Source organism: Bombyx mori, chromosome 22, assembly GCF_030269925.1.
Source record: "Bombyx mori chromosome 22, ASM3026992v2".
Classification (NCBI taxonomy): domain Eukaryota; kingdom Metazoa; phylum Arthropoda; class Insecta; order Lepidoptera; family Bombycidae; genus Bombyx; species Bombyx mori.
The window spans coordinates 4199839-4222389 of NC_085128.1; the positions used below are offsets into that span (position 1 = coordinate 4199839).

The 22551-nt window shown below is 34.9% G+C and overlaps 2 protein-coding genes across 4 annotated transcripts in view; one reads left to right on the forward strand and one right to left on the reverse strand.

Annotated features, from left to right (window-relative positions):
* LOC101746161 (aminoacylase-1) overlaps positions 1–22551 on the reverse strand; it is a 29105-nt gene that overhangs the window by 4880 nt on the left and 1674 nt on the right. Inside the window, exons 1-7 of one of the 3 annotated variants that reach the window (XM_062674876.1) lie at positions 13052–13434; positions 10869–10994; positions 5452–5621; positions 4377–4548; positions 3576–3725; positions 2061–2131; positions 788–904 (exon numbers count right to left, since the gene is read on the reverse strand). In XM_062674876.1, coding sequence (XP_062530860.1) covers positions 788–904; positions 2061–2131; positions 3576–3725; positions 4377–4548; positions 5452–5621; positions 10869–10994; positions 13052–13097 — 852 coding nt within the window. In that variant the 5' untranslated portion in view covers positions 13098–13434. Of the gene's footprint in view, positions 1–787; positions 905–2060; positions 2132–3575; positions 3726–4376; positions 4549–5451; positions 5622–10868; positions 10995–11072; positions 11092–13051; positions 13435–22551 lie in introns of those variants that run through there. The other 2 variants (XM_062674877.1, XM_038018869.2) reach the window with 2 other exon arrangements.
* LOC101746958 (general odorant-binding protein 70) overlaps positions 14497–22551 on the forward strand; it is a 31352-nt gene continuing 23297 nt past the window's right edge. The window contains exon 1 of the mRNA XM_004931933.5: positions 14497–14728. Coding sequence (XP_004931990.1) covers positions 14645–14728 — 84 coding nt within the window. The 5' untranslated portion in view covers positions 14497–14644. The remainder of the gene's footprint in view (positions 14729–22551) is intronic.

Below are 22551 nucleotides of genomic sequence, written 5' to 3' on the forward strand. Positions count from 1 at the left end.
CGAGCATGACCCCCGTGATGGTGAGTAGTCAGCGTCGCCCATGGACGTCAGCAATGCCAGGGGCACAGTCAAGCCATAAAATTAACCGTAAAATTACCGTTATTCCCATATCTACTTAACACTATCGTGCTCTTTATTTATTTTCGCTCGCATATCAGCAATCGACTCTGCTGTATCAGATATGAGTAGGTTAGTTTAAATGGAAAATAGGTATGTAGCATTATGCTTTAGAGCATTGATAATATTTTACGTTTTTTATTTGGTTTTATCCATTGCACATCTCGGAAACGGCTCCAACGATTTTTATAAAATTTAGTATACAGGGGATTTCGGGGGCGATAAATCGATCTAGCTACGATTTATTTTCAGAAAATATTGTTTTATTCGTGTTTTCAATAATCAACTTTATCGTTAATCAACTTTATGACTTCCCGACATCTATTGGTGAATTATACTTAATACTATTTTTCATAATTGAGAGCAACTAACTGCTTTAAATACACAATAACACTAAAGCTATTTCAGCAGATAGCGTTGTTAAGCTACTCGAAGCCAATGAGTGTTTGGTTTAAGTTTAGACCAAGAAAACGAATTGTTTATTTATATTACCCGTGTCTTTTTAACACACGTGTTCACTTAAAAATGCCTAAACGATTTTGGAATATTTCATCATTTTATCAATATGTAATTCGTATTTAAATATAATTTCTAAAAAAAAAATCCGAGCCAAACTCGGTCATCGCCTAGCTTAACTTAACGAAGACAAATTATAGTTTTGCATTCTCACCTCGACTTGAGTTAAGTTGATTGTAGTTACGTCGCCTATGAATGTATTAATAGGGGGAAGCGTTTTACGTTTTTCTTCAGCACGCAGACTCATAAACTTGCTCAGTATCGTATAAAACTGTGGATGGTTAATGGAGCAAAAAAAAGATATATTAAAATTAAAGCCTAATTATATTATATTACAATTTAGGTATATAAAAAAAAATAAAAAAAGCCTTTTATTTCTTGCTAACATTATTCACCAAATTAAGTGGTATTAACTTAGCTTAAATCTAATACAATAATTGAAGAAGCAATATACGATTTGTGAAATTAATTTAAATGCGTTCAAAATCAGTATCTTTTGACTAACTAAAAGAAAAATCGAAAAATAATAATACATTTAGTTATAGTAGCAGCCGTTTAAATAGCAGTTTAGTTGTTTTAGGTAAAAAGGTGGTAAGGTGTTTAGGTTGAAATCTTTTATTCCATTTGAAAGCTGGGAATTGAGACTTTGATCTCATGTGACCGTCGATGGCGACATTCGTGATGTCTATGAACACCAGAAAGCGCCAGATTGTGAGTGCAACATCGTGGAATATTAAAATAATGTGATTACAGTACTATGGTTTTATTAAAACTCTTTGTGGGTTAGGTTATTGTCCGAATGCAATTGCTTTTACGATAAGGCTTATTGTATATAATATAATAAAAAATAAAATCTCTTCGTAATGCTTTTCAATCTGATTAAGACTAAATTTTTATTTACATTAAAGAATAATCGATTTATATCGTATATAGTATTTTCTTAATTTTTTCCGAGTCCGTAGACATTAATTATTAAACCTAATTTTACGGTTAAATCTCGTGTTTTTGTATTGTTTTATATTATTTAATTATCTCTTAATCATAAGATTACAGATTGGCCAAATAAAAGGCCAATCGGTAATACTACAAAGCAGATACTGTTTTTTTTTTGAAATAAAGTATGTCGAAAGTGTAAGCAAGGTACAATAGTCAAAGAAGCTGTTTTATTTCTAAGCGAATTGTACCGAATTGCAACGTTTAGTAGTATTTTCTTAGTAATATATCATCACCAACATAATAAAATACAAAATATGATAATTTGTGTAAAGTTTTGACTCGAACCTGTCAAAAATAATAGAATTTTTTTTTCTACGGTTTTTACATTTTGCCCGCGTGGTTCATTTCACAATGATACCGTCCTGCACGTATAAATGTTATGACGCGCCCAAAAATATATATTTGTAAAATATTATAATAAATAAATTTACTTTTTCACCGGCGTTATCAATGTCAAGGAGGGCGCCGTGTCCTGGTTCCCCTTTGCATGTCACTTTAACCTCTGCAACCATTCATATAAATTATTTAAGGATTTTTAGGTAAGTACATATAATATGTAAATTTCTTAATCATGAAAAGATTTTCTCATTTTAATATTCATAAATCGTACCACTGAATGATGATTTAGCGTTAAATTTGACTTTTAGGGCGTTATTTTTTGTTATTTTAAATAAAGCATATAATAATACTAGGAATAGAGTAAGAGATAGACCTAAGAAAAAATGTATGGGTTGCATGAAATACGTGACGTGTAAGAAGAAATGGTATATGGACAGAGGAGTATTGAAGCAGGAAACATGTTGCGCCGACCCCAGGTGACTGGGAGAAGGGTAGGAGAATGATGATGAATATTAAAATGTTTGAATACTTGCTGGCACCGCTGCGATGAGATGATGGGTGCAAGGCTTATTCGAATAAAAGTGAACTGTTTTTGTAACTCGTTTATTAATCGGATTAAAGTTTGTACAGTTTTATGGGACCGACAATGATGAATGATATGTTTTTCGTTGCCACACGTTGTTTTATTTTGAAAGTGCACGCCTCTCCCCCGCTTCTGCCGCGGTGAGGAAAATAGGGTCGCTATGTTTCGGACAATATTAAATAGTGGAAGTATTTATAATGTATATACGATTTATGTATAATGGTATTATATGTATAATGTATTATTAAGTGAAGTATTTATGTATAATGGAAGTATTTATAATATATGCAGACGCGAAATAAGCGATAACTACGAGATATAGCAAAATTTTCGAAATTTGGTCGTTGCAAATGAAGGACACAGACTGCGGAGAGAAACGATAAAAACGAAGAAGCGGCAGTTCTGCGGTAAAGGAAGGATGCGCAATAACTTATGTGAGTCGTCTATTATCAAAGGTGGCAATCTATGCATTTGGACAAAAAAAATATATTGATATTTCAATACAGATTGATTTGAATATAATCGTCTCCTTCAAAGAATACGGTTCAAAACCTACATTGAATAAAGGTTAATATTTAACCTGTTATTTATCTAAGATGTCGTTCAGAAGAGTTTTGTGACTGCCAATGGAATACAAAGTCAATAATTCGTTTTTCTGATTTACCAATAATTATCCAAAAGTCACATTGGCGGCTTTGATAATAGTCGACTCATGTAGTCCTTACTGCAGGCTCGTACCGCTACGCGATGAGAATCACCATCAATTTCACTTATTTACATATAAATTACAATAGAGACACGAAGCGCGCGCGCGGTAGTTCAGCCATTACATTTTCTTCTCGAGTCGATGTCGCCACACGATCTCGCTCGCACGCGTCGTTAGGTAAAGTACGGGAGAGGGATAGGACAGGTGTTGCAAAACCAAATTAAATGTTGCTATTTTCCGAAAACTAACAGTTATATACCAGCACAACCAATATATATTATGAATAAACCAGTGGAAGTATATTACAATAAAACTCACGTCTCGAAGTACGTTCACCGTTGAATACAATTAGCTCGTCTGGTTCTGGGCTGGGCGCGCTCTCGTCCATTCCAAAGCCCACGTTCAGGTTTTTAAATTCCTGCGACTCGGAGAACGCTTTCATGCCGTATGTACTGCCGATTTCTTCGTCTACCCATCAAGATAAAGCTATGTATAGCAACAGCCTTGCTACAGAAGCCACTTTACTTAATTGTAATTAGAGAGATATGGAAACAAAACAGATATAGGATTGATTGACCTATTTATATGTTTAAGTAAAGAAACTTCCTTTAACTGGTGGTAGGACCTCTTGAGAATCCGCACGGGTAGGTACCACCACCCCGTCTATTTCCGCTGTGAAGCAGTAATGCGTTTCGGTTCGATCGGTAGCCGTTGTAACTATACTGAGATCTTAGAACTTATATCTCGAGGTGGGTGGCGCATTTACGTTGTAGATGTCTATGGGCTCCAGTAACCACTTAACACCAGGTGGGCTGTGAGCTCGTCCATCATCTAAGCAATAAAAAAATAAATAAAAAATCTAAATTTTATTGCGCTTTTTGAAAACCACTTCAACTAATGTGGAATGTCAACAAAACAGCGGTGACAAAGATGAAAAATATGAAGTCACTAATTTCTATTTGTGAATTTCAAACGTGGTTTCTTTGTTTTTACAGTTTAGTGTAGTAATGGTAGTACATAGTTTAGTATGTAATTGAAAAAAATACTTTGTTTTGTACTGAGCAACATGTTTGAAGTTTTCTATGTAATTATAACAAAAAACACAATGTTCCAACTCACCAGGTACAAAGCTGACGTGTGTTGTTCTTTTCAAACGTTTGCCAGACTTATTAAATCTACTGATAGCTTCCAGGTATATCATGCCGGTGCTCTTCATGTCTTGAGATCCGCGGGCGTATATGAATCCATCGTCAGTGAGTTTCGCCTCGAACGGGGGATAAGTCCACAACTCCTAGTTATTGAATTTAACAAAACTAGATTCGATTTCTACAATAAATTTACCAAATTTCGAATCGAGAAGAGCGCTTGTACTAAATACTTTTTTTATGATTGAACGATTATTACTGGTGGCCCGGAGGCCTTTCCAGTTTCACCAGGACAGGTGGGCGAGCAAAGGCTCAGCCAGGACGGGTGGGATTTGCTAACAGCTACCCGAGCGCCTCCGAAGGAGACCTAACAGCTCAAGAGTAGCTGCTTCGCGAATGAACCTACTACCGGATCGGAATCGCGACCCGCTGAGAAGATCCGGCGAGAAACTCAGCGAGCTGATTCATGGGTTAGGTTGCACGGCGAACTCTTTGTCGAGTTCGACGAGTACGGTTACCGAGGTCCCTAAGCCTGCTCCTAGTGTTAGAGCTGAAGGCGTCTAATGCAAAGGTTATTGGATCTGATGGATCCGTAAGGACGTGTCTAGGGCGTCGACGGTGACTGGCTCGTACTAAATACTAAAGAGTATTAGAAGCTTTAAGAAACATAGCGCTCAAATAAATGATGAACTGGAAACATCAGTGCATTTTATAGTTCAATTGAACGTATTTTTCTTCTTAGTTTTAGTTTTTGACTAATTGGTTTTATTTTTTATCGTTTCAAGTATGATTTTGTTAACTTTTAAATTTGTAATAATTTTGCTACCGTCAAATAATGAATTATTCTGACTAAGGTTACAATCTTCTACTGTTATATATTACCAATTAATTCTGGTCTAAAAAAAATAATGAGGGCTGCTTGGACACATTCTTGGCATAAGCAATGTATGGATATTACCTATGCCATCACGAGAAGGTCTTTACTTATCATTTGGTAGCTCGTCTGTCAATGACTTTGACATTGACGTTGGTATTAGAAAGAAACTTACTTCGTTAACAGGCACGACATCCATATGAGAATTGAGCAAAATCGATGGTAGATCTGGCTGAAGGCCCTGTAGCGTGACAACAACTACTGGTTTCTTCGGCACTATCTCATATACCATAACGGGCAAATTCATTAACCTCGCTTGCGCTGTCAAGAACTCGACGCAGGCACCTTAAGATTTCAGGCAGTATATTAATGTTATAATAATATTATATACATATTTAACGGAGCAGGGTAGGTTGATTCATTATGAGTGTGGTCAAACATTGCCGAGAACTCAAAATAACAGCTTGGACAATCAATACAGATGTTTATTTTCACTGTAGCCAACAAATTTACAGGGAATCGCTAAAGTAACGACTGTTTTTTTTTTCCTACCTATGCTGATAGCCTTGGGAGGCTATTTCAGCTTACCCTAGCGTGTGTAGGTGAGCTCACGGGGCTCAAACCGGAGAGTTGCTAACACTGACCCTAGCAAGAGCAGCGCTTCGCAGAATCTACCACCGGATCGGAAACGCGACCCACTGAGAAGATCCGGCGTGAAACTCAGTGGGCTGTGTCTGTGGGTTAATTCGCTCGTCGAGCCCTTCGTCGCAAGCGACGGGTTCGACGAGGACGGTGACCGGTGCTTGTAGTGCATAAAACCACCACGACTGTTCAAATCGGTGATCTCCTTCAGAATGATGGCGGTCTTTTCTTTACCGTAAAACTATACTTTAAACGTCAACTGTCAAACAGCCTCAAACCACAGACCGTCGGAAACTAGTGTTGCCATCGCTGTATCGAACTGCTTGACGTTTCCGACTATACTCGGTTGATAGCATTTACTGAGACTGCGACATAATATAATTTAATACAAAATCCATTAATTTTCATTCTTGGATTGAGTATGCTCTACTAGAATGTAATAGGTTTTTCGTTTGTAATAGTTAGTACTAAAATGGTGGTAAGACGATAACGTTTACGATCGTATATATGTGGGATGGTATGGCGAAATCTAGTGGATATTTAGTTTAACAACAAAATCTTTTATTCTTTCAAAAAAAATACTACATACATCTTCGTAACATCGTTATGTCAAACTTATATCTGTCATTTATATTTTCTTCTTTTAAAAATAAAACTCGTGTGCCAGTGTGAATTAACCAAAAAGTACCGATATCCCACTCGGCCATTCCTACCCATTCGTCTGCCTCAGACGAATCAATCCATAATTTGATAAAATTAGCAAGATTAGTCGTATGTATCGGACCTCCTCCATTCCCAATCTTCAACTTTTAGTCGACCTCTCCTATAATTCTGTCTTCTAATTTCTTTATCCATCTTCTTTGGTACAGCGATAAAACTACTTCCATTCTTCTCTTTGTACAGTATTCTATTTTGTGTCAAATGATTCTGGCAAGGTACTTTATCCAACTTCTTGCAGTCTTCTTTTTCTAACTTCTTGTAATCTTCTTTCTCTAACTTCTTGTAATCTCCTTTTTTTAATTTCTTGTAGTCTTCTTTGACCTCGTCCTTCTCAACAACAATAGCACAAAGTGGAATCTTCTCCATTAAAATACCATTTCTTGTAAACTTTACTTCGAATTCACGCAGTATGGGGTTGCCAATGATCAGCTTTACAGGTATTATATCATCTTCTACAATGTAAAATTTGATATCCGTAACAGCATTATCAATCTGTAGCTGAGTAGTAAAAACACCTTTGATAAGTACTTCTTTGTTAGCAATACCCGTAAGACGAACTTCTGAATTCTTGTCATAATGTTGGATATAATTTTCAATTTTTTCAAATTCTGATTGTATAATAAGGTTCGCGTCACTACCTGTATCGATAAAAGCCACCATCTCTGTTCCATTCAATAACACTTTCTTGTAAGGGATTTTTTCTTCTTCGTTTTTCTTCTGAATAATTAAAGACTTTTTATCATCATTCTTACATTCGTTTCCCTTGTGACCGAATTCATTACACTTAAAGCATTTAATGCCCTTTGTACAGCCGGGGGATTGATGGTCTAAATCACCACAGTTGTAGCATCTTTTAAAGTGCGGTTTTCTTGATGACGATGTGCCTGGCTCTACATTTACTTGCGGAACTGCCTGGTGATATGATAGTGTACTCTTTTTCTTTTGAAAATCGCTATAAACGTCCAGCTTCTTTCGAAAATCACTGTAGATGTCTAGCTTCTTTCTAAAATCTTTCAAATCTGTAGCTCCATATAAAATTGCTTTGTTAGAATCAGGATCATTGATACCATCTATAACGTATTCCATTAAAGCAGCATCATCTACTCTTCCATGCAGTGCTATTTCTTTCATAACTAAAAAGTATTGTTGTATAGTTTCATCATTTTTTATCTTTCGTGAAATAAGCTTCTTGTGAATCTTAGCACTATTAACCTTAGGGCCAAATTCTTCAATAAGGGCTTCCTTCAAAGTAGGATAGTCTTTAACTCTACCAATAGATCTTAAAAATAGCTTTGCTGTTCCACCCAAAAGTTTCTTTGCATAGATCAATCTTTCCACTTTAGTCCACTTCATCAAATCAGCAACATCTTCAAATTCATCAAAAAACTCCAAAATCGGGTAGGTATCATCTCCGGTGAAAGGTGACATGGACTGCTCCAAATCACGAAACGAGATATGCACCTCAACGTCTTCTCTTTCGTCATTATCATTATTCTTCTTAGGAGGCATTTTTTACTTTAGGATTTTTATGCAAAAAAAAAGATAATAGTCTCGTTGAACTCGTAAATAAATAGTCGTAGTAGTCGTTAATAACAATTTTCAAAATCAGTCTTCTTCTTAAGTAGGTAATCTTCAGTAAATAATCTTATGTAATCTTCATAATAAGTCTGCATAAAATAATGTTACACGAAACTTCATCAATAATCTTCATCATAAAATCGTTATTTTTACACGTCTCCAAGTCTTGGATGCACAATGAAAATGCACTATAGCAGTCAACTTATCTCTGTAAAAATTCGTCAATCCACTGTGATTTATCACCGAACGACATCCTGAACAGTATCGCGGACGAGCCCCCAAAAAGATGTGGGATGGTATGGCGAAATCTAGTGGATATTTAGTTTAACAACAAAATCTTTTATTCTTTCAAAAAATACTACATACACATTCGTAACATCGTTATGTCAAACTTATATCTGTCATTTATATTTTCTTCTTTTAAAAATAAAACTCGTGTGCCAGTGTGAATTAACCAAAAAGTACCGATATCCCACTTATATATATCTTTTTAACACGATTTTATTAGATTGGTAATTAGTATGTACAAGTGTGATGTAATAATAATAATAATAATAATAATAATAAACATTTATTCCAAACACAAATTAAGTACAAAAAATAAATAAAAAAGATAACAAAAATAACGAGGCTTGGAAACGGTTACCGGCTCAGCAATGCCTAACAGTATCGAGACAATCGGTACTGCGGCGCTGATCTTCCGCCGGCACCTGCGGAGTGACGCGCACACCAGCATCAGACCGACCAATACACAACATTGTGAAATATATTAAAAAATAAAAAGAACATGAATAATAAAATAAAAAAAAACAGTTATGAAAAGGACAACAAAATGACATTATTAAATTAATTAAATAAAAATTGCGGTTGCAAAGCACAATTAGTTATAGTACGGAGTAATTATATTTGATATTTTCGAATTTTTCTTGTATATTCAAAAGATATACTTTTAATTGTTTTAAAGGACCTTAGCGTTCTCTGGTGCCGGATAGGTGGAGGAATATTATTCCAACATTTAGAGGCCAAGTAGCGGAAGCTGCCTCTAAAAGCAGCAGAGCAGTGTCGAGGAGTTGCAAACACTTGGGAGCGTTGTCGCGATTGCCTACCGCCATCTCCTAAATAAGTCAACTTAAGATGCAAATAATTCGGCGTTTGCAATTTTACGACTCCAAATAATAAACAAGCAAAATGCAACTTCCTTCTCAACTTTAAATTCAACATTTTGCTTTGATTAATTATCGGCATAACATGGGATCGTGGTGGGATGCTAAAGCAAAATCTCATACATGCATTCTGTACTCTCTGTAATATGCGCCCAGTTGAATTAAGTAATCTTGATCCGTATACCACGTCCGCATAATTCAGTTTCGAGAGAATCAGTGTCTCAACGAGTTGAATTCGAAGTTTTTCACTGAGATAATTGCGGATGCGGTACAGGACCTTCAAGCGATAGAAGCAGTGGCGGACCATCTCAGTGACATGCTTCTTAAACCGGAGACCTGCGTCCATCAGTAGGCCCAAGTTACGCGCCTCATATACTCTCTCAATGGGGTCATTTCGAATATTTAACCCATTGAAAGGTTGTGATGGAAGCTTAGACAAACGAGATTCATTTCCAAACACAATATATTTAGTCTTGATGTAGTACGTATGCTTGTTTTTATGCAGAAAAATCTCTGATTCATTTTCAATCGACTACTTTTCAACTATTAATTTACTGGTGGTAGGATCTCTTGTGAGTCCGCACGGGTAGGTACCATCACCCTGTCTATTTCTGCCGTGAAGCAGTTATGCGTTTCGGTTTGAAGGGTGGGGCAGCCGTAGTAACTGTACTTGAGACCTTAGAACTTTTATCTCAAGGTGGGTGGCTCATTACGTTGTAGATATCTATGAGCTCCAGTAACCACTTAACACCAAGTGGACTGTGAGCTCGTCTACCCATCTAAGCTATACAAAAAAAAAACTATTCAAGACTACCGATTCACTTGCAAAAATTGCACATGTATCAAGGACCGAGGACAGTACAACAATTTATTATAATAACTTCGCTTCAGTATGAATAGGATAAATGAATTTTATATTGATTGTTCTGTTCGATAGTTCGATTTGCGTTCTAGAGATATTTTTAAGCTATTTCATAGCTTCTATCGCGGGCCTTGAGAATCAAGAAATTCCGTAACGAAAATAACCTGACACCCCCACTACGCCTACTATGTAGCTCGCGTTTAACACATTCACACGTTGTGCTGGTGTAGTGTTTGTGAATAAGCGCGCGGCGTGACGTCGCACTGCATGAGCATCATGAAAAGTCTGCCAATCTCTCTCTCACGCGGTCTAGCTTATGAGTGTGAAGAGGACCGCTAATGTTTATAAATATAGCGTGGTCTTATTTTTAATATTGTTTTAATATTAAATTATTATTGTCTAATTGTAATTGCATAAGTTGATAAAAAATGCTTTGCAATAGCTTTACCGCGGTAGTCCCCGAGTGCCACACGTCTTTTTTTTTAGTTTTTCTTTAAACCGAAACTGCTTTTTTGCAGTCGTTACAGAATTAGGCAGGAACGTGGTGTGTGCAGGCTTAGAAAACTCCCTAGCACCACTAAATTCAATTGGTTATTTACTACTCAGAGACAAACAAACAATACTCACTATAATCCACATCTGGCTGTACGCTTGGTATTTTTAAATATTCCCGGAACCGCATTATTTCTTCGTCGTTTTCCCAGGCTGCCATATTGAAAATAATTTCAGAGTAAAACAACCCGAATACTGCACCTTAAAAATTTTGTAAAAATAATATATTCTTTTTAAGAACAGAAACAAAATGATACTTTTAAAATAGTGTCACGTAACAATCAGTTAACAATTCAATTCTTTTTTTAGGTTGTCAACAAAGTGCTTTGACGCTAACACGAACAACATGCACTAATTAATAACAAAAGTGAACTGAACGTATTGCAGTTTGTGTTGTATGACTTTCCTTATCAGTTGTTATGTGGTTCGAGAGCACATTGAATTCAATTTTAATATTAGATTATACCACTATGCGATATCACTTAGTTAATGACTTTTAATATTTTACCTGTTTTCTATTACAATTTATAGGCGAACAAGATTGAAGTAATCAATCTTACTTATGACAGGACGTATCGAATTAATCCACGCATCTTCTTTTTTAGCAAGGAGCCATATTATCTTCCTGTTGGTAGTTGGCAGGAATTGATAATCTTTATGCAACACAACTAAAACTTCGGTCTCGTATTTAAAGTCTATGAGGCAAAATTTCGATGTCGATATTTTCTGTATTGAATACATACTTAGCCTGGCCATAAATACTGTTACAATTAAAAATAAACAAAATATTACATTTGAATCTGGAATCTGTCATTTTTATATTATTGCACATTCAGTTTTCTCATTTTGGTGCCAATACATTGTACAATATTTTGCGATAATAAAATGGAGTGGGGTGATAAAGAGAACCGGATCGCTGTGATTGCATTACACAAAGTAGGTATGGAGCCATGTGCAATTTTTAAAACTCTCCATACGCTTGGTATTAGTAAAATGTTTGTGTACCGGGCTATTAATAGATGCAATGAGACCTGCTCTGTTTGTGACAGAATAAGATCTGGCCGTCCACGTAGTGTTCGTACGAAAAAGGTGGTCAAAGCAGTAAGGGAAAGAATTCGAAGAAATCCTGTCCGAAAGCAAAATATTTTATCTCGGGAGATGAAGATAGCACCTAGAACCATGTCGCGTATTTTAAAAGATAACTTAGGACTTGCAGCCTATAAGAGACGTACTGGTCATTTTTTAACTGATAATTTAAAAGAGAATAGGGTGGTAAAATCGAAATAACTACTGAAGCGGTACGCAAAAGGAGGTCATAGAAATTTTTTCTCTACGGATGAAATTTTTTTACAATTGAGCAACATTTCCAGCAAGACTCGGCGCCAGGTCATAAAGCTCAGTCTACGCAGTCTTGGTTGGAAACGAACGTTTCGGACTTCATCAGAGCTGAAGACTGGCCGTCGTCTAGTCCCGATCTTAATCCGCTGAATTATGATTTATGGTCAGTTTTAGAGAGTACGGCTTGCTCTAAACGCCATGATAATTTGGAGTCCCTAAAACAATCCGTACGATTGGCAGTGAAAAATTTTCCCATGGAAAGAGTGCGTGCTTCTATTGATAACTGACCTCAATGTTTAAAGGACTGTATTGCAGCCAATGGAAACCACTTCGAATAAGCTTTTTATACCTTAAATTGTTTTATATTTATGTATTAAACTAACACACTGTAAAAGTAATCAATATTATTTGCCATAGATTTTTTTTTGTTTTCCTTTGTAACAGTATTTATGGCCAGGCTAAGTATATGTATAGGTTTCTAACTTCAAATTCTGCTTTATAAACTTCAAATTCAAATTTGTAAGTAACAAATTCAATTCTGCAAGCATCAAATTTAATTCTGTAAATATCAAATTCAATTTCTATTCAAAGGTTAGATGTTTTATTATTATTCTTCTTGGTTTTTTCTTAGTAGAGTAAAAACGATATGATGGGATCATGTCAAATATTTCCTCAGTGCACTCCCCGTGGAACATACGGTACAAAATACAGAGACCCGATGTCCCTCCGCAAGCTCCAAACGATCCGTGAGAATAGGATTATCGACAATCCGAATGGCTTTCTTCTGTATGTAGTCAAATGGAAGTAGCTGGTATGTGGGAGCCCCGGCCCAGAGGTGGGGGCATACTCCACGCGAGGCTGGACTTGTGCTTTATAAATCAAAAGTCTTATTAACAAATTATTACTTAACTTTTACTTACTTTTACTGTTGTCGTCGTGGCCTAAACGATAAGACGTCCGGTGCATTCGTATCTAGCGATGCACCGGTCTTCGAATCCCGCAGTGGTTGGTGAGTCCGCACGGATACCACCCCGCCTATGTCTGCTGTGAAGCAGTAATGCGTTTCGGTTTGAAGGGTGTGGTAGCCGTTGTAACTATATTGAGACCTTAGAACTTATATCTCAAAGTGGATGGCACATTTACGTTGTAGATGTCTATGGGCTCCAGTAACCACTTAACACCAGGTAGGCTGTGAGCTCGTCCACCCATCTAAGCATTAAAAAAAAATTTGGAGGGCGAGGTACCCACCCGTTATTCCATAAAATAAAAGTTTCGATCTCACATCTGAGCATAAACAATCGCCAAAAACATGTTGTGACGTCTGTTTATGTTAACATTCCCTTAACATAAAATGGGCCGTGAGCTAAAAAGAATAAAATGACAATTTCGTGTACATTTTCTCTTAGAAATTCTTATAAACTGATTTTTTTCGAGGAAACTACGAAGACATCCTGTACAATTCAAAAAGCTTGGCGCCTGAAGAAAATCTTCGAGACAAAAATGTGACAACGGATTTTGCTTTTAAGCCAGAAAATAAATTATCGTGTACAAAATTGAAATTAACATATTTAAACTTATTTTAGCACAATTCAAGTAAAGATTATATAATACTTAGCATTAATCATCCAGTAATATATTAGTTGTAGATCAAAAGTAAATATACATTCATAAACAACAATGTATTATGAAATAATCACAACACGTTTCCAGGGTTCCACAGATAAAAAATATAGCTTAATAATTTTATAATGTTCGTTTGTCATAGGTATTTGAATAATATTTAGTAGATTATTCAAACAATAAGATGGGTCGATTTAAATTACCCAGTAGGTATTTCTTTGTTTCGGAATAAATTAACACATACTCATATAAAATTTCAAATATAGGTACAACACAAACCAAAAAATTTCACTATTAAGAGAACCATAACATTCTAGATGCCGTTTTACAATGATGCATTTTTTTAAATATATAATAAAAAAGGTAAATAAAAAAAAAACATTACTTAATATCTAAAAGAAAACTCCGAAGCTTTAAAATAAATGCAAAGAAAAAGGAATTAAAAAATGGTTTCCGACTTATTATTTTAAGCATTATAAAAGATTTCTAGAAAAGGCTAAATATTTATATGCCTCTTTTGTATCATCAACATCATCATCAACCTACAGTTATCCATTACTAGACATACGACTATCTATATATGTATATATTAAACACATTAGCACAAAAATTAATCGCGTCCACGGAACCCGTTGCATTACTGACGTTCCTTTAACTTGTTCTTTTTTTATTATTTCAACGTTTGAATTTGCGTAAAATGGAACGGACCAATAAATCGCGCGAAACCCTCCTACGCGGGCCTTTCAAAAAACCCCACATTCACGATTCTCATTGCACATAGCGTTCGACCGCGCCGCACCTTTCGCCGCCTGTTACTCGTACCCAATAAAAAGCGTACGATCGATATTCTAAATTCAAAAGTGACAGAAAATTAGTGGATCTGTGTAATAAAGATGGTTCGTAAAATCAGTGCGCTTCTCTGCTGTTTCTGCGTTTTGGGCATATCGATGTGCGATAGCGCTATTTCTACGGACAACGTAAGTGAATTTATAATCGCATATGGAACTATTCCTCTCAGTTTGTCGAGGTTTTATTCAATTACTTTTTATACAAATTAAATAAATTAGTCACTTTAATTTTTTTTTTTAATTGCCTTTGTAGGCAGACGAGCATACAGCCCATCTGATAGTAAGTGGTCACCGTAGCTCATGGACGTCGGCAATGCCAGGGGCAGAGCCAAGCCGCTGCCTACCATAATCAAATATCGTTCTCTAAAAAATCAAATATCGTTCGAATATAATTAATTTATAACATACAAGTTGACCTTTCTTACAAAAGCCACTCCAGTTTCTATTTCGCGGCCTTGGATGGAACTTGTCGCATTTGTATTAAGCTACTCTTGGATACATACAAAACATTCTAAACACACTGAAACGATAAGACAGTAGTGGCTGTATAAATGTAAATTATTATTTAAAAATAAATATTCCAAACCTTGGTAAGATATTGATAAGCATATTTGTCAAAGAACCATCATTAACATAGGTACACTTTTTTCCAAAAACTTTGTTTCACTTTGACTTTTAAAGAGTATCTATTAAGGTAGAGATAATGTCATTAAAAATAGATATTTTTATGCACTAAATTACGAGTATTTAGGTACATTTTTTTAAGTATTGATTGATTTGACAGTTGTGAAGTAGCAAAGAGACACGCACATAGGTTTTCTGACATTATTTTTGTTATATCTAAATGTAAAATACGAAATGTTTTTATTTATACTCGACTATAAAACTCGACTATGAATAATAAAGAAGGGAATGAAGACACGAGTCAATTTAAATATAGAATATTATTATGTAGATATATCCTATTGCAATATTTAGCACACGAACTACTGAAAAGTCAGGTGTGCTCAACAATTGGCAGCGTCGTCACAAAATTAACTTTTTTTTTTAAATTGAGTCCATAAAGTCAATTTTATTAAAGAGTTACCTTGTTGTCATTGAGTTACAGAGACCTACGTGTCTTATTCGAGATTAGTTTATTATTTACCATGGCTAGTTTTATTTGAAATATGCTTTAATTATATAATGAAAGAAACATAAAAATACCCAAAACAGTCAATAAACATGAATCACTATTTTTCAGACTGAACACCTGTTGAAACAAAACGTTAACGAATTATAAGAAAACAATGTATTTGCAACTCTCAATGTCTTTCTTGCTTCGTATATATTTGTAAAGGAAAATCTATGACACAATGTTACAAATCGCTATCGTTAAAGAAATGACAGACAGAGCTGTTAATTTTTTCAGTGTCGAGTAAGATATTATGTATATCTAAACTTTTTTATTTGCTTAGATGGGTGGCCGCTCTCACAGCCCACCTGGCGTTCAATGGTTACTGGAGCCCATAGACATCTACGACATAAATGCGCCACCCACCTTGAGATATAAGTTCTAAGGTCTCAGTATATTTACAGCGGCTGCCCCACCCTTCAAACCGAAACGCATTACTGCTTCACGGCAGAAATAGGCAGGGCGGTGATACCTACCCGCGCGGACTCACAAGAGGTCCTTCCACCAGTGAAATTACTAAAAATAATCTCTAAATCGTAATGTGAATCATACTTTAGTGATAAATCACTAGACTAACACTAAAGTGCAGTGGTTCACAACCACTGTATGACGCCCCCTCAAGTGTATCGTGAAATTTACAAATCTCTAGGCTATACATACAGGGTAAATATACAATTGCTTAAAAAATTAAAAATTGTGGTATAGTATAATAAATATTCATATATCGATCTAAGCTCATTAAAACAATCAATAAATCAACATTAAGTACGTAGAGTGTGGTAAATTTGGAAAGCTTAAGTTATTGCCTCACTGTATAAAAAGGTTGAGAGCCGCTGACCTAGCGTATAGCTCACAGCATTCGTATACATACACTTTAATCAGCCTGCCAACACTCGGGGATCCAACTCACGTTGCCGCGTTTTATATTCAATTATTTAGCAGTATCATTAAATTAGCGTAGTATCATCAATGGCCCAGTAGGTGTGAAACTCAGAAGTTCAAATTTCATGACCGGTAATCACGTTTTTTTGAGAAATGGATACAAAATTCCTGCTTATAACATTTTCACGGACACCTTTCATGGTGATAGAAGAACATCTAAGCTAATATTATAAAGCTGAAGAGTTCGTTTGAACGCGCTAATCTCAGGAACTACTGGTCCAATTTGAAAAATTCTTTCAGTGTCAGATAGCCCATTTATTGAGGAAGGCTATAGGCTATATAATATTACGCTAAGACCAATACGAGCGGAGCCCAATAAATATATTATAAAATTAAATATATATTAAATAGCTCCATAACATTCTATTGTTCAAAAATATTTTCACTTTCTACATAAATGAAGAGGCGGGTAAAATTTTGCGTTATGCCAAAGTAACTATTCCACGTGGACAAAGTCGCGGGCAAAAGCTAGTCGTATATATAATAAATCAAACCAGTAAAATATAAAGAATAACTACTGGTTCTAAAACGTATTTTGAACTTCTGAGTAACCGTACTATTAAGACTATCTTCTCATGTCTCAAGGTGGTCAGACATATGCATCTTATCCATTATTTCGAAAAACACCAGAAAATCAGATGGCTAGTAGAAATAAATTTCCTGAGCCATTTCAAAGGCGGTATGTGCACCATTCGAGAAAGTCAAGGTACTCTGATTTAAATAACATTCAATGATAGCATAACGATGAAACAGTAAGGAAATCATGATATTCCATAAATAAAATTAAAACTTGAAAATTTTTTTATTGCTTAGATGGGTGGACAAGCTCACAGCCCACCTGGTGTTAAGTGGTTACTGGAGCCCATAGACATCTACAAAGTAAATGCGCCACCCACCTTAAGATATAAGTTCTAAGGTCTCAGTATAGTTACAACGGCTACCCCACCCTTCAAACCAAAACGGATTACTGCTTCACGGCAGTAATACGCTTGGTGGTGGTACCTACCCGGGCGGACTCACAAAAGGTCCTACCACTAGTAATTATCTATTAAACCACAAGGCTTATCAGCCAAAATATTAAAGAACACTTATTAACCCGTATTTGTAATTGAAGCACGAATTAACGAAAAAACGTCACTAAATAGAGACAAAAATAATATACACAGAAATTATTTATCCAGCTAGAAAATGAAATATAATAAAAACTTCTTAAAATTTTACTTGAATCATGCGTGAATTGCATATGGTTATTTTTAAAGCCAGACTCTCGAAATCGAAAGAAGTTAAAATCTTTAAATTCTATTTTGGTTCTCGAACCTTGGATTGGAAAAATGGAACAATTCGTTATTCCCTATGAAAAACAGAATACTAATATTTTAATTATGCTATAGATACTATGGCAGTATAATGAAATGTATTGAGTACTCTTATTAGTAAGTAATATAAGTACTTATTAGTAGTTCAATGAAGTACTAATGAGGCAGGTGCTCTTAACAATCGGTGCGTGGAACCGAGACAAGGGAGAAAGTGTTCGCTTTGTGCCGACAACCGTGTTATGGCGTACTAATTGTTAAAAGTTCTCGTTTTGTCGTACAAAAACATATCCATAGATGAGTACCTTTATTTTCTAACGTCTACTTCATTGTGGAGTTAAATGAGAATGCAGTGATGCCAACTCCGGGGTTTTCCCCCCAAATTTAGGGGGAAAAAATCTATACAGGGATTTTTTTAGGGGGTGAAATTTTTTGGGGATATTTTTAGGGACAAAATTTTATTTGTATTTTTTTTTAATTTTTCAACGTACATCAACAAAAATAACAATTAACAATTTCATAATGTGATGAAATTAAAGAAAAATACTTAAAAATACTAAATAACTATTGTTATTGACTAATTATTTATTATTTTTATTTATTTCTTTACTTATATTGTAATGAATAAATACTTGGTCCGTCGTTGGGGAGTTTTGTTTTGAATTTAGTGGTGTTTGAAATTGCTTTAGGGGGAAAGTTTTCAAACAGTTGGCGACACTGTGAGAATGCTTTATTATATTGCAGTAGGTTTTGGATTACGAAAAAAAAAGACAAGAATCTTATTCCCGACATATTTGCGTGTTAATTGAATAAAAAGTGCAAAATAACGCAAAATAATTTACTTTGAAAGAATATAATTAATGTGCTTCCGTGATCAGTTATAACTAATTCCCTATTACAAACTTGGCTTCGCTGTTACATAACGCGGTTGCTTGTAACCGTGTCGTCTGATTGCCGGTTATCCGCAAACCGAGTAACAAATCAATTATAAGATACGTAATCGGCATTTCTATTGAGAGACAAAATGCTTAAAAGCCCTGACGTAACTAGACAGCATCGTTTTGTCTTGAAAATGCAATCGCGTTACATTTTAATGCTTACGGAGGATCGAAAATCATTTCGGACATTTTTGTCAGTTGTTTCCCTCGCAGCAGTACAAACCAGTAGCTTAAAGCTCTGCGTCGGTAGCAAACTTTTTTTTTTACGATAAAAAAAAACTTTTATGCTCAGTGAAGACTTTCTTGACATTTTCATCACTATATTTAAATACTTTATTTTTAGCGTAAATCGAGCCAAAGTGATTATCGTTGAGCCATGCTTACTAAAGCTAAAAGCAATAAATAGTTCATTAAAGTATTGATTTACAGTACAATATTATAATATAGTAGAAGTACTTCAAAAGAGAAGGAAGACACTGTCATAATCCTTATATTTTTGTGACAAACTGTTTGCAAGTCCTAACATACCACAAGAGTAAAACACAATGTTAATCCTATGTTAATTTGATGTAATAGCTAATTAAGATGTAAAATGTGTATGAAGTTGCACGTTACGATTTGTTTGCCCCCTTTGCAATAAGAATCAATATGTTAATAAATAGATTCTTTTTAGATTCTAGCGATTTATGTTTTAAATGTAATACTTATTGCGAGATCTATTATACTTAAACCGCTTCTTTGTCTTTAGGTATCTTTAGATTTAAATGGCATATTGCAGATAAAACGTACAAAATGTTTTTTTTTGTCTTTTTTTAGCTCTAACATTATCGATATAGCCATATGTACGCCTAGTCTTAGTCTTTTTAGTTCGTAAATATATAAAAAAGTGAATTGTACGTCCGAATGCGATGTTGAAAGGCTACACAGTAAAATGATAATCTATTTTAACAACATAATCTATCATTCAAAACACTTTTTAGACTATATACATATTCTCAATTATTAATATAGATACGTTCTTATTTAAGATATCTTTGGTAGATGAAGGAAAATTTAGCCTCCATTTTACTGCTACACCTAAGCCCGCATGGTATTTATAACCATTTTGCTTAATTTTGCTACGATGCAATAAGTTTAAAATGTAACAAATTAGATAGGAACTGTAATATAGCAAGCAAGATTGTAATCGTATGAAATGCGGCTGTTTCTATACACACTTGAAGACACATTTAACCTACACGACACCTAATAAGGAATGAGAGCGTATTAGCAAGGCTATACACACCCACTTCGTTTTAGTGACTCAATTCTCATGTTTCGGTGTAGCTCAATTGTTTTTTAAGCGAATTAAAATTAACTAGTATTCGTCGAGTGATCGCACTCCGACCGTAATAACTGACGCCTTAAGATTAAGATTGATTTTATGTGAGACATTTTCTGTATTGCATTCATAATGATATTTTATATTAAAAAGACTTCAATGTTTTTTTTTTTATATTGACATCATTGTTTGACCAAAAAAAAAAATCGGTCGACAGATGCAAAAATGGTACTTACTGTTTTTTCTCTATCTATATAATACGTCCATATTGATACATATATACATTTGAAAATTAACCAAAAAAATTTACCAATCAACTGTCCTTGAAGCGAATATTTGAAATACTTTCAAGTGTTTGATTGAGTAATAATGTTAATTTTTATATCGAAACACGACTAAATATTATGATATAACTGTGAAATATGAAACGCAGGTGATTAGCATCGTCAAGTTTAGCACAATCTTGTAATATTGCCACTTATTTGACCCGTTTAAACTCGAATCACTTTTACCGCCATTTACTTTATTATTTTTATTATTTATGTAGGCGGACGAGCTAGACCGAAAAGTATAAAGTGGTATCGGAGTTCATAGACGTCGACGACGTTAAATGCTGCCACTTACCTTGACACGGGAGGCCTAATTTTGAGGTTTGTTTTTTATTAGACGATATTATTCCTTCACCCTGGAAGTCATTCGTGAAACTTATTGAGTATTTCATTAGAAAAATTGGTACCTGGCTGTGGGATTCGAACACCGGCACGATTGCATCGCTCGATACGATTTGCGGTTGGCAGCGGCTTGGCTCTGCCCCTGGCATTGCTGAAGTCCATGGACGACGGTAACCACTCACCATCAGGTGGGCCGTATGCTCGTCTGCTACAAGGGGAAATAAAAAAATAAAAAAAAAATATGTCCCGAGCGTCTTATCCTTTAAGCCACGACGACTCCCAAAATGATGGGGCTTGATGATTTAAGGAAACAACATTGCAACTTTGAGAGTGAGTTTTGTACATGTCTTCATTTTACAGCAAAACTTTCCGTAATTTTCCTAATAATGCAAATTCTAAGTCTAATTTCCATTATACATAAATATTGCTCAAGTTTCCCAAAACGCGTTACTTTCGTATGGCCCTACATTGCTAAACAGCCGCCATACTGTTTATTTGCAATACACGGCGCTTATATAACTGACCGGTTGACAACCGGCACGTTGGCTAATTAAACGTCTTTGCTCTAAATGGAAGAAGTGTAAAGAATTACAAGCGTTCGTGACCTATTAAAAAATTAAGAAAAACCGATTTCTAGATGTGTTTTTTTTAGAACAAAATAGACCAATTTATGAAACTAGTTTTTTTTTTGTTTTATATTCATTATAGTTATTTATTAATAATTAATTAAAACTGTATTCGACTTTCGAGATGATGATGTCAACATCCTTTGAGTTGCAATTAGAAGAGTTTTGAGTTTATCAATAAGTTTTTTTTTTCTTTTTCTTTTGGCAATAGCGTTTACTTTTTGCCAATGACGTAAATTAAAAGATTTGGAAACTAAGTTAAAAAAGGATACGGAACACGGGAAGAGGTTTGAAACGGATAATAAAAATTTCATAATGAATAAGTTGAACTGACTGATCGTACACAGAGTATATAAAAATAAAGGCTAAAGAATATTTTTGTATAAAGCCAATGATGACGTCATTTGAAGACAAACAAGCATCAAAACAATATTTGATTAAATATATTTGTAATCAAAGATCATGTTTCTTGTAGTCAGTTAACCTGTTCCTCGAATTACAATCAAAGAAAATAAAAATAATTGTTAATGTCAATTGTATTCTTTGACGGCTACCCTGATCTGAAAACTATTAACGTTAACTACCACGGAGCAAACCGTTTTGGAGCCTGCCATATTGAATTCGATTTGTTTCGATAAATACACATACACGTTTTTATAGTCGCAAATCAATCTCAAACGATGTTTGTGCGACCTTAACATGTAAAATAAATTGAACAATCAATTGAAACATGTTCCGATGTGCATCATTTTGGCACTCAAATTGTAGACACAAGGTCGACAGTTCAGGCCCGGACGTGTCTGGATTTATATTGTAAATAACAACATCGTGATGAACATAAGGCTGTCTATTGAAGGTAATGTTTCTTAAGAAAACATTTGTTTTCCTGGTAACTGCAACGACTGCTTGCTTACATAAGAGGAAATGAACAAATAAATTTAAAAATAGTAATGATCTTTTTTCTTTG